Raw genomic sequence first — 16,673 nt, 5'->3', positions numbered from 1 at the left:
CACAGAGAGAGAGACAGACATCGCCGGGCTCCACAGACAGAGAGACAGACATCGCCGGGCTCCACAGACAGAGAGACAGACATCGCCGGGCTCCACAGACAGAGAGACAGACATCGCCGGGCTCCACAGACAGAGAGACAGACATCGCCGGGCTCCACAGAGAGAGAGACAGACATCGCCGGGCTCCACAGACAGAGAGACAGACATCGCCGGGCTCCACAGACAGAGAGACAGACATCGCCGGGCTCCACAGACAGAGAGACAGACATCGCCGGGCTCCACAGACAGAGACAGAGACATCGCCAGGCTCCACAGACAGACAGATAGATAGACAGATGTGGCCGGGCTCCACAGACAGAGACAGAGACAGACGTCGCCGGGCTCCTCAGACAGAGAGACGGAGACATTGCCGGACTCCCCAGATCCCCTCCCATTTCATGATTGATCAAGTACTATTCCCTTGGCTCACTGTCACCAGTAAGCGTCAACCTCGACGTTTCCCATTCCTCAAGCATCCTTTCTCTCGCTCCAATTTCAGAAATGTTCTATAGCCACCATTTCTTAAGCAGCTTACCCCGAAACCACCTGTCCTCTTGTAGCACTGCCCACCTACACTTCCAAGCGGTCAGCCACAAACACATTACCGCTCAGTTCTGTTCTTGCCACTTCCTATTGCAGGCAGTCTAGTCTGGGCTCCTTCCTAGCTTCAACACCAAGACTGCCCTGCTCAAAGTGCTGTACAATATCCCATGTGGCTGCAAACACGATGCGCTATACCTCAGTGCCCTCAGAGACTGCTGACCACTCCATCCTCCTCTGGCACCTCTCCTTCGTCCAACTCCAAAGCACCACCCTCGCATAGTCCCATTCCGACTTCTCGTAATGGAATCAGTACATTTCCCGAGAAAGTTTTGTCTGTTGCATATGGTGCCCTCTAGCATGCCCCATTCCTGGTCCCTCCTATTTCCTTACCTACATGTCAAACCAAATAGTCCCAGAATTTAAAGCTGCTAGCTTTCCAAAAATGGCAAATGACTTGAACCAGATTGATTGTGTTGTCCTACTAGGTGGGGACATTCACAACACGGAAGAAAAATGGAATGCCTTCAAGATCATCCTTATACAAAAGCAAGCCATGTATGTCCCTAAAGTTAAAAGGAGGATACATGGTAAAACAAGGCCATCCAAGCAGCTGAAAGCATGTTGGAGAAGATGATATTGGATAGTGATGATAGTAATATCAATGGACAAGGCCATTGAAGGATTCCACAGGGCAGATCCAGATAGAGCATGGCAGAGGTGTTAAATGTTTTTTTTTTGCATCAGTCTTCACTACAAAAGGCAAAAGTTATACATCATAGGGTAGATGCTGAAGTTAGAATTGTCAAAGTGGACACAGAAAATAGTTCTGACTAGATCAGGTTTCTGACCCTCCCAGCATTTATATGAGGGAGCTCAAAGGGACGGGGGCTATTCTCTATGAGCCTCTTGTTCATATATTTAACAGCTCACTGGGATTGTTCCCAGAGACTAGAGAGAGGGGGCCATGCAGTGCCTTATTCAGAAAAGGCAATAATTCAGAACCGGGAAATTACAGGCACTTTAAGTTTGACTTTTGTTATGGGCAAGTTACTAGAAGGAATCATTAGTGACATGCTCAACGAGCACCTAGACAGAAAAGGAGGTTATTCGATTCTCACCATGGTTCCTGGAAAAAAAAAATCATGTCTCAGCATCCTGATTGGATTTTTTTGTGGCAGTCACTATTTTGTAGATGTAGGTCCCCAGGTAGACTTCGTGCCTCTCCATTTTCAAAAAGCCTTTGATGAGGTGCCACATGATTGGTCACCAAATAAGATTGCATCCTGTGGGATTAGTGGGCAGTTTTTGGGTTCAACAAGGAGTTGGTTGCATTCGTGTACGCAGAAGATTGTTATTAATGGCAGTACTTCGGTGTGTGGGGACAGATTATTAGTGACGTCCTGTAAGATTCAGTGTTGGAGAATTAGTCTTCACCATGACCTGGATGAAGGGGAGAACTGTCCACGAGACCACGGAGGATACGAAGATGTGTGCGGGTTTTAGAACCCTAGTAAAGGAAAATAGTTCACAGACAGATCTAGATGTGATGGGGGCAATGGACGCAGGGCTGGTAGATGACATTTAATATAAATAAAGTTAGTGTTAAGTGCCCTAGTAGAGCCAACACCATGCAGGGTCGCATGTTCAAGGCTGTTGAGAAGGAAAAAGACCTGGGTGTTAGAGTGCATGATTCTCTGAAGGTCCACAATTAGTGCCACAAGGCTATTACAAAAGTAAATAGTGTTATAGGATGTATTAAATACAAAAACAAAAAAAAACAAGAGATAGATTTTTGGACTCTAGGGGAATCGAGGGATGTGGCGATCAGCTGGGAAAGTGGAGTTGAAGTTGAAGATCAGCCATGATCTCATTGAAAGTTTCCCACATTACAACAGTGACTATATTTCAAAAAGTATTTCATTGGCTGTAAAGAGCTTTGAGATGTTTGGTGGTCGTGAAAGGCGCTATATAAATGCAAGTCTTTTTTTAAATGGCAGAGCAGGCTTGAAGGGACGTATGGCCCAATCCTGCTCCTGATTCTTGTTCTTACAAGTATTGGAGAATGCAGGGAAAATGTGTTCATGAAAAGTTGCTTTTTTAGGCAACAAAATATGGATCTACCTGTATTTTAGGTGAATAGTAACTTTCTCCCATCTCAGAAGACAATCATAGAAGTGAGACAGCAGTCCAGTGAAATAGGTGGCAAACCACTGGACCATGGAGTGGTATAGCACATGGGGCCACACCAACAATTCCCCACATCTCCTTACAACAGGGAAGGCCAAGAGGAGATTTGATAGGGGTGTTTAAAATCATGAAGGGTTTAAGATGCAGTTACTAAAGAGAAACTGGTCCAATGGCTGAAGGGTCGATAACCAGAGATTTAAGATGATTGGCAAAAGAACCAGAGGTGGCATGAGAAACAAAACATTTTTACGCAGTGAGTAGTTAGGATTTGGAATGCACTGCCTGATAGGGTGGTGGATATGGATGCAATAGTAGCCTTCAAAATGGAATTGGATCAATACATGGAGAAAAAATTGCAGAGCTATGGGAAAGAGCAGGGGAGTGGAACTGGCTGGATTGTTCTTCGAAAGAGCCGACAGAGAGTTAAGGAGCTTAATGGCCTCCTCTGTGCTGTATTGTTCTATGATTCTAATCATCTCCTTGCACAAAGCCTTGGTTAGGCTTCATTTAGAATACGTCCAGTTTTGGTAGGTTTAAGAAAAGGGCCACTAGACACAATTAGTTTAAAGGCCCTTAGTTAGCACGGTAGGTTTTCAGAGTTGGAACACTTTATCCGGCAGACTTTGAGATTTGCTTGGGGTCTTCAAAATAAGAAGAGGATTAGATTCAGTCCATGTGGATAGCTATGTATGCAACACCTTGTAACCAGCATTCTACCGCCATCAGAGGCCGCATCTGTTGGAGTCCCAAGGAATCCCAGCATCCCTTGGGAGCACTGCATATAAGCAGGCCTCCCATGCTGTGCCAGCACTCTGGAGTCAGAATAAAGAGACTAAGGTCACACTTACTCAAGTCTACGGTACTTAGTCACATTGCTTTATTTGAGACATAACACAGGGGAATAAGTTACGTTAACCATATGGGACAGGCTCAAAGTAGCAGCTGGGTCGTCTTTTGTTTTCATGCTCCATATGATCTTATCCAGAAGCAAAGGTTAGCTTCCATACGTACACCAAAGACAACAAATACGCAGTGTGTTTTTGTGCTGTCCAACTGCTGATCTGGTCTGAAGTTTTGGGTGACCGAAAATTTTCTGCGGCTCAACATTGACAAGTCATCCAGTTTGGCTTCTGCTAGAAACTTTCCATTTTAGGCATTTGTCATTTTCCTCCCTAGGTATACACTCAAACAAAATCTGAAAATGCACAACCTTTATGCCAATTCAACTCTGACCCAAGCTTCGAACCCCACATTTGGTTCATCACCATCACCGGTTAGTTCCAGTTCCAGCTTACTGCCTGCCAATGCACCCCACTGCTACTGAACCTTCATCCACACTCAGTCACCTCAAGGCTGAACTTCTGTCACACAACATCCTGTCCACATATCACCTCTATCCTAGTTGGCCACCATTGACAATCTGGGGGAATCAGGGAGCGAAGGGACTTCAATCCCCTCCATCGTCTCACTCTGCTCTAGCTCTGCAATGTTCTCCAGTCCAAGCTCCCAGCAACCAACATCTTCTCTTCCAACTTTGGCCTACTGTGCAATGTCCACCATTGTTGGCAGAGCCATCTTCTACCAAATGGATAAATTAACAAAGGTTAGGAAGAGATCAAAAGTCTCCACAAGTATTGTGGTCGATTGTTCTACATAATCCTCACTCTCCCCAGTATTCTATTCTCCACTACCGAACGCAGTGACTTATGCATGGGTACAGTTCCATAGGGCTGCTAACACGCTGGTGACCATTCTTTACTTGCAAGCTTGGAATGTGCTATTTGACCAATGAGCCCGATCTCTTCAAATGTGCACTTTTGAGCAGACGGGTGGATGGTTAAGAGTGAGAACTGTATACACAATTTTTCTCCAGTTCTAGCCCAGGAAGAATTAAACTAGATTGATTCCTGGGATGAGAGGTCTGTCCAATGAGGAGAATGGGCGTATATTCTCTGAAGTTTAGAAGAACGAGAGGTGATCTCATTGAAACGTATAAAATTCTTAGAGGGCTCGACAGGGTAGATGCTGAGAAATTGTTCCCCCTGGCTGGTGATTCCAGAACTAGGGGTCACAGTCTCAGGATAAGGGGCCAGCCATTTAGGACGGAGATGGGAAATTTCTTTACAGAAGGTGGCGAATCTTTGGAATTCTCCACCCCAGAGGGCTGTGGAGGGTCAGTCGATGAGTATATTCAAGACAGAGATCGATAGATTTTTGGGCACTAAGGAAATCAAGGGATATGTGAATCAGGTGAGAAAGTAGAATTGATGTAGAAGTTCAGCCATGATCTTATTGAGTGACGGAGCAGGCTCGTGGGGCCATATGGCCTACTCCCGCTCCTATTGCATATAATCTTGCGTCCTTATTCCCCCAATCACTGCCCAACTCAAATCACCACAGACCAGGGATAGAACCTAGGTCCTTCTTTATCTGTATGGTTCACTATCATGCGGTACTTACTACGACCTCAAGGCAGTCCTGCATAACTCTATGATAAGTGACAGTGGCTCCAACTCATTAGACTAACCGGGACTGGAAACACGTTTGGTTGGTACTTTAAGAAATTCTGAGTGTCAAATTCTAAACATCGCTAACCATTACCTCGGTTTTCTCCAAATAAATTAGTAGCTTTTCCATTCTGTAGAAGGAGCTGCTTCACTTCTTCCAGTTCGGTGTGCTCTTTTGCATACATACGCTTCAAGTTTTCAACGTACTGGATCATAACTTCAACAGCCTTATTGACCCGAGTCTCCTAATGAGGAAAAGTACCTGCTTTCAGTGCATTGACTACTCGAGAATTAAAAAACTACACAATCCCAACTTTAATCAGAGACGTTTCAGCGTGGCCGGAAGCCATCGGTCCAGACAGGAGGTAAAAACATGTATTTGGTACATTTACCCATTGCCAGATTGTGGCTTCACTACTTCTGTCGGAGTTGTGCGCAATAATATGTATTAATTCTCAGTTGGGAGGGGCATACTCCACTCTAGATAGATAAATAAATGGATGCCTTTCCCCTTCAACAGTCCTGAATAAGATACTCTATTAGTGTTTATTTTCCAATCATAGAAAGTTACAGCACGGAAGGAGGCCAGGCCATTTCAGCCCATCGTGTCCACGCCGGCCAACAAAGAGTTACCCAGCCTAATCCCACTTTCCAGCTCTTGGTCCATAGCCCTGTAGGTTACGGCACTTCAAATGCACATCCAAGTACTTTTTAAAATGTGGTGAGGATTTCTGCCTCTACCACCCTTTCAGGCAGTGAGTTCCAGACCCCCACCACCCTCTGGGTGAAGATATTTCCCCTCAAATCCTCCTACCAATTACTTTAATTTTATGCCCCCTGGTTGTTGGCCCCTCTGCTAAGGGAAATAGGCCCTTTCTATCCACTATATCCAGGCCCCTCATAATTTTATACACCTCAATGAGGTCTCCCCTCAGCCTGGTCTGTTCCAAAGGAAACAAATCCAGCCTATCCAATCTGTCCTCATAGCTTAGATTCTCCACTCTCGGCAACATCCTCGTAAATCTCCTCTGTACCCTCTCCAGTGCAATCACGTCCTTCCTGTAATATGGTGACCAGAACTGCACGCAGTGCTCCAGCTGTAGCTCTTTAAATTACCTGTCGATGCCACTTGCAGGATGCTCACAAAGGATCAATCAGAAACAATCATGGTTCTCAATTACACACCATCACACACCACTTTAGGTGTGGTCAGTGGGTGTGGAGATATGTGGTGACATGGACTAAGCTGGTGAGCTTGCTGGAGGAGAGTGCAAACTGTCTTTGGGTGGGTGCCTGCGGTTGGTACCAAAGTAGATAGGTTGGACACTGCCAGTATAGCCCCTACGGTATACAATGGCACATCATGGCACATGTCTACCAACACCCTGGATTTGGTCCATCGTGCCCATGCTGCTCCACATCAGATACCCATTTGTGGTTCAACATTTTTCTTTAAAAGTTCGTTAGATAAAGTTACTTAAAGATTGCTCGAATCGACTGGCTTAAGTGGTTCTTGAAACAGAGTCAGCGTTGCAAATTAGTTTGCCATTTAAACCCCTTGGGGAGATAATTTCATGGTGACAACCAATTTGAGGTGTGCATCATACTTCTAGTTACAATGAGGAAGTTAACTCACCAAAATATTATCGTTTGTCTTCAGTCACACATCCCGCATAAAACAATGATTTGCTAATTAATCCAAGAAACGAGTTGCATACTTCACTCTCGTTATTGAAAGCACTCTTTTCAAAACCAACTAATTGAACAGTAAATGGAAGAAACTTCTTATATTAAACAGGATCGACGTGATGAACCTTTAATAAAGGTTCATTCACGTCAGAAGATAAAAGTGACACTACAACCAGCCTCTGTAGAATACCCCAACCATCTGCACTCATAGCTCTAGTGAATTCTGTTGGAAGTGTTGAGACCCGTGGCAGTATCTTGACGTACTTAATGTGCTCTCTTCCTTCTGTCCCCCACCATCCTCACTTTTGGAACCCTTGCTGCTTCCCACTAGATCTCGCCCTTCAGCGGCATTGTATGACATGGATACACTTCGTATGCTCCCGAGGCATCTTAGTCCCCAGGTCCTCCCAGCTTTCCTAGTGACTAGCAAAGGGCAACTGGAACTCCTAGTTTCCTAATATTAAAACAAAATTACAAGCATTCATACACTTTACCCTCCTTCAGATAGATGCACCACTAACACTAATATTTTAACAGGCGATAATTATCTTTTTCACCTGGTGAATGGCTCCTAGCATTTCGGCCCGGCTGGCTACTCTGGTTATGGTCTGCGTAAGCATCCCAAGACTTTTTTCCAGTTTCTCAAAGATCTCCAGCGACTGCTCTTCTTCACACAGAGGCCTCATGATCTGTAGGGAACAGAAAAAATAAATATGAGACAGAGAATCATAGAAATTTACAGCACACAAGGAGGCCATTCAGCCCATCATGTCCGCGTCGGCCGACAAAAAACTATCCAGCCTAATCCCACTTTGCAGCTCTCGGTCCGTATCCTTGTAGGTTACGGCACTTCAAGTGCACATCCAAGTACTTTGTAAATACTATGAGGGTTTCTGCCTCTACCACCCTTTCAGGCAGTGAGTTCCAGATCCCCAGCATCCTCTGGGTGAAAATAATTCTCCTCAAATCCCCTCTAAACCTCCTACCAATTACATTAAATTTATGCCCCGTGGTTGTTGACCCCTCTGCTAAGGGAAATAGGTCTGTCCTATCCACTCTATCTAGGCCCCTCAATTTTATATACATCAATTAGGTCTCCCCTCAGCCTCCTCAGTTCCAAGAAAAACAATCCCAGCCTATCCAACCTTTCCTCGTAGCTAAAATTCTCCAGTCCAGGCAACATCCTCATAAATCTCCTCTGTACCCTCTCTAGTGCAATCACATCTTTTCTGTGATGTGACCAGAACTGCACGCAGTACTCCAGCTGTGGCCTAATTAGTGTTTTATACAGTTCAAGCATAACCTCCCTGCTCTTGTATTCTATGCCTCAGCCAATAAAGGCAACTATCCCGTATGCCTTCTTAACCACCTTATCTACCTGTCCTGCTACCTTCAGGGATGTGTGGACATGCACTTCAAGGTCCCTCTGTTCTTCTACACTTCTCAGTGTCCTGCCATTTATTGTGTATTCCCTTGCCTTGTTTGTTAGCCCTCCTCAAATGCATTACCTCACACTTCTCCGGATTGAATTCCATTTGTCACTGTTTTGCCCTAGTACTGAGCCCTGCAGAACCCCACAGGAAACATCCTTCCAGTCACAAAAACACCCATCAACCATTACCCTTTGCTTCCTGCCTCTGAGCCAATTTTGGATCCAGCTTGCCACTTAGCCTTGGATCCCATGGACTTTTACTTTTGTGACCAGTCTGCCATGTGGGACCTTATCAAAAGCCTTGCTACAATCCATATAGACTACATCAAACGCACTACCCCTCATTGACCCTCCTCGTTACCTCCTCAAAAAATTCAATCAATTAATTAGTCAGACACGATCTTCCCTTAACAAATCCATGACGACTGTCCTTGATTAATTCGTGTCTTTCTCAATGAAGATTTATTCTGTCCCTCAGAATTTTTTCCAATACTTTTTCCATCATCAAGGTTAGGCTGACTGGCCTGTAATTACTCGCTCTCTCCCTTTCTCAACAATGGTACAACGTTAGCAGTCGTCCAATATCACATCTGTAGCCAGAGAGGATTGGAAAATGATGGTCAGAGCCTCTGCTATTTCCTCTCTTGCTTCTCTTAAAAGCCTGGGATACACTTCATCCGGGCCTGGAGATTTATCTACTATGCTAAACCCCTTAATACTTCCTCTCTCACTATGTTCATTTCATCTAATATTTCACACTCCTCCTCCTTGATTGCAATGTCTGCATCATCCCTCTCGTGAAAGCAGACAAAATATTAATTAAGAACCATACCCACATCTTCCGCCTCCACACAGATTACCTTTATCGTCTCCAATAGGCTCAACTCTTTCTTTAGTTATCCTCTTGCTCTTAATTTATAAAACATATTTGAGTTTTCCTTGATTAATATTGTTTCATGCCTCCTCTTTGTTTTCCTAATTTCCTTTTTAATTTCACCCCTGCACTTTCTGTACTCCTCTTGGGTTTTGCAGTATTGAGCCCTCGGTATCTGTCATAAGCTTTCCATTTTTGCCTTATCCTACCGTGTATGCCCCTCGACATCCAGGGGGCTCTAGATTGGTTGGTCCCTCCCTTTTTCTTTAAGGGAACATACTTGCTCTGAACCCTGTGGATCTCCTCCGTGAATGCCTCCCAATGCTCTGACACTGATTTACCTTCAAGTAGCTGTTTACAGTCCAGTTTGGCTAAATCACATCATAGCTTAGTAAAATTGGCTTTCCCACAATTGAGAACTTTTATTTCTGGTCTATCTTTGTCCTTTTCCATAACAACCCTAAATCTAACTGAATTATGATCACTAGCACCAAAATGCTCTCACACTGATACCCCTTCCACTTGCCCAGCTTCATTCCCTAAAACTAAGTCCAGAACTGCCCCCTCTCTTGTTCAGCTTACTACATACTGGTAAAAAAAAGTTCTCCTGAATGCATTTTAAGAATTCTGCTCGCTCTATAGCTGTCACACGAATGACATCCAGTGACATCCTTGACCCTATTTATTAGATTAACTAAAGTTTTTAGTATACTCCTCTGCCCTAACTTAAAGAAAAGACAACAATGATACTCACCAACCAATCATCTACCTGCTGTCCTGTGACGTCACTGATTTTAAAATTTTATTTTGCTCTCCCTCCCCGCTCTCGTTACTTTCCCTGCTCCTCATACCCGCCCAGAGAGCGAGAAAGAGAGAGCGCCAGTGCACGAGAGACAGATATCGCTATAAACAGATATCGACAGAGATAGAAAAAGATCAAAATATATCAATATATAGATATATCGATATAGTTATAAATATAGAGGGAGCGAGAGAGAGATCAAGATCGATCCAGAAAGATGAGAAAGAAAAAAGAAAATGGCAGGAATTATTTCTCCGATCATCCTAGTTCATAGAACTAAAAATAGGGCCACGTTTACAAGTTGGGAAAATCAGTGAAATGGCTAAATTCTGCTGGGTCACTGTAACCCCACCACATTGGATACACACTTAATGTGATGAGGGGTATAAAATGAGCAGCAGTAGTTTCCTTATAGTGTGGGGGAAAGAGAGCAGAGAACAGAAACCATTAAACAGCAAAGCAAAGGCAGCAAATGAGCCCAGTGCCAACCTGCAGCGTTTGTTGACACTTCTCAATGTCTTTTTTCAAATTTGTTTCAGCTAGATCTCGGGATCGTTCCTCCAGCCGCAATCTCTTATCGAGAGTAAACATATCACACTTGAAAGCCAACGAGAAGCGGAGAAATTCAGCCTGTGTTTAAAAAACATTACTCAGAATGTAACTGAAATACACATCCTTTTAACCGCGCGCGTGCGTACACACACACACCTCTGGCTGGACAGATTCCTGGATCCTCCACACTCGTCACCCAAAATGTCCATCCTCACAGCCCACCTTGGGTCATTATTGACCAGCAGTTAAACAGTGCAGCGCTGAGGGAGTGCTGCACTGTCGGAGCGGCAGTGCTGAGGGAGTGCCGCACTGCCGGAGGGGCAGTGCTGAGGGAGCGCCGTGTTTCAGAAGAGACGTTAAACAGAGGCCCTGTCTGTCCTCAGGTAAAATGTAAAAGATCCCGTGGCACTATTTCAAAGAAGAACAGGGGACTTTTCACTGGTGTCCTGGTCACATTTATCCCTCAACCAACATCATCTAATAAACATTATCTGGTCATTAGCACATTGCTGTTTCTGGGACCTTGCAGTGCGCACATTGTCTGCCACGTTTCATACGAGCATATAAAAATTGCCTTATCGTTCAAAAATCTGTCTATCACCACCTTAAATATATTCAATGACCCAGCCTCCACAGCTCTCTGGGGTAGAGAATTCTATAGATTTACAACCCAGAGAAGAAATTTGGGACGTCCAGAGGTTGTGAATGAAGCGCTATATAAATGCAAGTATTTTTTCTCTCTCTTTAATAAACAGAACGGCCCAAATAATTAAAAAAAAAAAACAAAACGCCTGTGATTTTTCTCCCCATTTGTTCTCAGCAACATCTCGGAGATTAATCGTCAATTCCTGGAGATCCCAAGACCATCCTGGAGATTTAGCAACCCCAATGCGCACAGGCGCAAATGATTTAGGCCATCTTCCCTCCAAGTAGATATACGAGGAGGAGGAAGGACCAGGGAAGAAGCAAAAGAACTAGTTGTGGACGTTGAATTGCAAATTTTTCTCTGCATAGCAGTAGGATTATTCAGGAACAGTTTATCATTGAGATTTTACATAAAATCAAAACGCACGCAGTCTGTGCAAGGACACCTTACCTCCACTTCCTGTTCAGTAGCTGAGGCACTGGGGGGGGAAATATACATAGAACTTTAGTTTTGCATATTCCAGAATTACAAAAGCAAACAGAACATTACAACACTGGTGAAAACAGAGTGAATTAACTTTGCACCAATTCTTACCTCTGTAGGTTCGTCCTTTTCAAAAGATCTTGACATTTAGAGGCAGCTGACTGATGAATTCCTGTTGAGACAGACAATTGATGCTTGTGTTGTGTACACATTTCTGTCAGCTGCACCCAAACTACCCAAGTTAAAAGTCTTTTATGATGAAGCTTTGCAGTGTAAAAGTTCGCCCCATTAAAATCACATCACAGACTTTCAATTAGCTCCACACTCTCTACACTATTGAAAAGAATGAGGGCACAATAAACGTAGATAATTTTGCCAGAGTTGCTGCAGCCCGTAACACTGGAACTCAACAGCTAAAATCAAATCATAAGATCTATACACAAAGCAATATGCTAGAGTCTTCGATAGACATCTTACAGTTATTGAACTATAGGAAAAAGACGTAGTGAGTCACTAGGGAGAAACACCACAGCCCTGAGGCCAAAAGTCAGCCGTGGGTAGCATACTCGCCTCGGAGTCAGAAAGCTGTGGGTTTTACTCCAGGGACTTGAGCACATAAATCTAGGCTGACACTCTGGTGCAGTGCTGAGAGAGCCCTACACTGTCAGAGGGGCAGTATTGAGGGAGTGCTGCACTGTCAGAGGTGCCCTCTTTCAGACAGGACGCTGAACCGAGGCCCTGTCTGCACTCAGGTGGACGTAAAAGATCCCATGGCACTATTTTGAACAAGAGCAGGGGAGTTATCCCCAGTGTCCTGGGCCAATATTTATCCCTCAATCAAAATAACAAAAAAAAACAGGTTATCTGGTCATTGTCACATTGCTGTTTGTGGGAGTATGCTTGTGTGCAAATTGGCTGCCGCGTTTCCCACATTACAAGTGTGACTACACGCCAAAAAGTACTTCACTGGCTGTAAAGTGCTTTGAGACATCCGGGTCATGAAAGGCACTATATAAATGCAAGTCTTTTTCTTTTTTTCCCAAAGGGGGTGGGGGTGGGGAGCAGGAAGGAGGGCAGGGTTGGTAAACGGACCAATCGGTACACTTCCTTTCAGCAGCCAGTATATGAGAGACCCTTAGTTAACTATCGCCGCAGAGACCCAAAGTATCCATAAGATGCATCTCAGATATCTCAGGGCTCTGATGAAAGGTCATCGACCGGAAATGTTAACTCCGTTTCTCTCTCCATAGGTGCTATCTGACCTGCCAATTGTTTCCAGCATTTTCTGTTTCGCTTTCAGATTTCCCACATCGGCAATATTTTGCTTTTATCTCGCTATTCACCCTGGATCAAAAAGGCCTCCCTCTCCAAATGGGCGACTTACTGTATCCCTTGCAGCTACACAGAGTTCGAAAGGTCAGGGACAAGATGAGCTGTCCAAACGATGAGATACTCTAGGAACACAACCCTTCCTTGGCCCCCAATATTAGAGGTCGCCTACAACAGACCGACTGGTGGGGAAAGATAGGGTTAACAGAAGAGGCTCGGAAAGAAAAAAAAAAGACAATTCCAGAATTACTTCACATTCTCAAAACACATGCAAAAGATGGATAACTTTCTCTTTACACCTCAGGCCGATGCATTCTCTCATACCTGCCTATTGAATTTACTCACTTTATTGCAAACTGATAACCACTTAGTATCTTTTTTTCCTTTATTCATTCAGATGTAGGCGTTGCTGGCAAGGCCAGCATTTATTGCCCATCCCTAATTGCCCGAGAAGGTGGTGGTGAGCTGCCTTCTTGAACCGCTGCAGTCTGTGTGGTGAAGGTACTCCCACAGTGCTATTAGGGAGGGAGTTCCAGGATTTTGACCCAGCGACAATGAAGGAATGATGATATATTTTCAAGTCAGGATGGTGTGTGACTTTGAGGGGAATGTGGAGGTGGTGGTGTTCCCATGCGCCTGCTGCCCTTGTCCTTCTAGGTGGTAGAGGTCACGGGTTTGGGAGGTGCTGTCGAAGAAGCCTTTGGGTTGCTGCAGTGATTCTTGTAGATGATACACACTGCAGCCAAGGTGCGCCAGTGGTGGAGGGAATGACTGTTGAAGGTGGTGGATGGGGTGCCAATCCAGCGGGCTACTTTGTCCTGGATGGTGTCGAGCTTAGAGTGTTGTTGAAGCTGCACTCATCCAGGCAAGTGGAGAGTATTCCATCACACTCCTGACTTGTGCCTTGCAGATGGTGGAAAGGCTTTGGGGAGTCAGGAGGCGAGACACTCGCCGCAGAATACCCAGCCTCTGACCTGTCACAGTATTTATGTGGCTGGTCCAGTTAAGTTCCTGGTCAATGGTGATGGTGGGGGATTCAGCGATGGTAATCCAGTTGAATGTCAAGGGTGGGTGACTAGAATCTCTTGTTGGAGATGGTCGTTGCCTGGCACTTGAAAGGAGCAAATGTTACTTGTTACTTATCAGCCCAAGCCTGAATGTCATCCAGGTCTTGCTGCCTGTGGGCACAGACTGCTCCATTATCTGAGGCGTTGCGAATGGAACTGAACACCGTGCAATCAGCGAATATCCCCACTTCTGACCTTATGATGGAGTGAAGGTCATTGATGAAGCAGCTGAAGATGGTTGGGCCTAGGACACTGCCCTGAGGAACTCCTACAGCAATGTCCTGGGGCTGTGATGATTGACCTCTAACAATCACAACTATCTTCCTTTGTGCTAGGTATGACTCCAGCCAGTGGAGAGTTTTCCCCCCGATTCCCATTGACTTCAGTTTTACTAGGGCTCCTTGATGCCACACTCAGTCAAATGCTGCCTTGATGTTAAGGGCAGTCACTCTCACCTCACCCCTGGAATTCAACTCTTTTGTCCATGTTTGGACCAAGGCTGTAATGAGGTCTGGAGCAGAGTGGTCCTGGTGGAACCCAAACCGAGCATCAATGAGCAGGTTATCAGTGAGCAAGAGCCACTTGATAGCACTGGCGACGACACCTTCCATCACGTTGCTGATGGTTGAGAGAAGATGTTGGGGCTGTAATTGACCAGATTGGATTTGTCCTGCTTTTTGTGGCCAATTTCCCACTTTGTTGGGTAGATGCCAGTGTTGTAGCTGTACTGGAGCAGCTTGGCTAGAGGCACGGCTAGTTCTGGAGCACAAGTCTTCAGCACGACATCCGGGATGTTGTCGGGGCCCATAGACTTTCCTACAACCAATGCGCTCAGCCTTTTCTTGATATCACGTGGAGTGAATTGAGTTGGCTGAAGACTGGCTTCGGAGATGGTGGGGACCTCAGGAGGAGGCCAATATGGATCATCCACTCGGCACTTCTGGCTGAAGATGGTTGCAAATGTTTCAACTTTATTTTTTTTGCACTCGCGTGCTGGGCTCCGCCATCATTGAGGATGGAGATATTCATGAAACCTCTTCCTCCAGTTCATTGTTTAATTGTCCACTGCCATTCATAACTGGATGTGGCAGGACTGCAGAGCTTTGACCTGATCTGCTGATTGTGGGATCGCTTAGCTCTATTTATAGCATGCTGCTTCTATTTTGTAGCATGCATGTAGTCCTGTGTTGTAGCTTCCCCAGGTTGGCACCTCATGTTTAGCTATGCTTGGTGCTGCTCCTGGCATGCTCTTCTACACTCCTCATTGAACCAAGGTTGGTCCCCTGGCTTGATGGTAAAGGTAGAGTGAGTGATATGCCAGGCCATGAGGTTACAGATTGTGGTGAGATTGTGATGGCCCACAACACCTCATGGATGTACAGTTTTGAGCTGCTAGATCTGTTCTGAATCTATCTCATTTAGCACACATGATGGAGGGTGTCCTCAGTGTGAAGACAGAACTTGTCTCCACAATGATTGTGCAGTGGTCACTGCTACCAATGCTGTCATGGACAGGTAGATTGGTGAGCACAAGGTCAAGTAGGTTTTTCCCTTGTGTTGGTTCTCACACCACTTGCTGCAGGCCCAGTCTGGCAGCTATGTCCTTCAGGACTCTGCCAGCTGAGTCAGTAGTGGTGCTACCAAGCCACTCTCGGTGATGGACATTGAAGTCCCCCACCCAGAGTACATTCTATGCCCTTGCTACCGTCAGTGCTTCTTCCAAGTGGTGTTCAACATGGAGGAGTACTGATTAATCAGCTGAGGGAGGGCAGGTGATTATTCCTTGCCCATGTTTATCCCGATGCCATGAGACTTCATGGGGTCCGGAGTTGATGTTGGAGACTTCGAGGGCCATCCCCTCCCGACTGTATACCACTGTGCCGCAACCCCTGGTGGGTCTGTCTGTGATGGAGGATTCTGGGACGTTGGTTGAAAGGTATGATTCTGAGAGTACGACTAGGTCAGGCTGTTGCTTGACCAGGCTGTGGGACAGCTCTCCCAATTTTGGCACAATTCCCCAGATGTTGGTGAGAAGGACTTTTCAGGGTAGACTGGGCTGGGTGTGCTGTTGATCTGTCCGAATCCAGTGCCTAGGTCAATGCTGGGTAGTCCCATGCAGTTTTATTCTCATTGTAAGGGTCACCACATTGCTATGGGTCTGGAGTTACTTATAGGCCAGACTGCACAAGATTGCCAGATTTCCTTCCCCAAAGACATTAGTGAACCAGATGGGGTTTTTTTTTTTTTACAGCAATCCGATAGTTTCATGGTCACCATTACTGATACTAGCTTTTAATTCCAGATTTATTTAATTCATGGAATTAAAATTCCCCAGCGGTTGTGGTGGGATTTGAACTCGTGTGTCCGGATCATTAGTCCAGGTCTCCGGATCACAATCGTATTGCTGGTATTCACTCATGGAGTTCGGTTCTCGCTAGCACTTCAATTAACTCAGGAAAGAAAATATAGAACTTTTGCTTTTGTCAATTCCCAAAACTTCTTGAACAAACAAATTCCAAGAAA

At 45.2% G+C, this 16,673-nt stretch overlaps 1 protein-coding gene across 1 annotated transcript in view; it reads right to left on the bottom strand.

Moving 5' to 3' along the window:
* The window catches only part of lrmp (lymphoid-restricted membrane protein), a 165,995-nt gene that overhangs the window by 18,018 nt on the left and 131,304 nt on the right, over nucleotides 1-16,673 (bottom strand). The window contains exons 28-32 of the mRNA XM_070896766.1: nucleotides 11,866-11,926; nucleotides 11,722-11,749; nucleotides 10,563-10,703; nucleotides 7,523-7,654; nucleotides 5,371-5,521 (exon numbers count right to left, since the gene is read on the bottom strand). Coding sequence (XP_070752867.1) covers nucleotides 5,371-5,521; nucleotides 7,523-7,654; nucleotides 10,563-10,703; nucleotides 11,722-11,749; nucleotides 11,866-11,926 — 513 coding nt within the window. The remainder of the gene's footprint in view (nucleotides 1-5,370; nucleotides 5,522-7,522; nucleotides 7,655-10,562; nucleotides 10,704-11,721; nucleotides 11,750-11,865; nucleotides 11,927-16,673) is intronic.

The sequence above is a fragment of the Pristiophorus japonicus genome, chromosome 13 (assembly GCF_044704955.1).
Source record: "Pristiophorus japonicus isolate sPriJap1 chromosome 13, sPriJap1.hap1, whole genome shotgun sequence".
In the NCBI taxonomy this organism is placed as follows: domain Eukaryota; kingdom Metazoa; phylum Chordata; class Chondrichthyes; family Pristiophoridae; genus Pristiophorus; species Pristiophorus japonicus.
The sequence above is the reverse complement of the archived record's forward strand: the minus strand, read 5'-3'. Positions and strand labels throughout refer to the sequence as shown.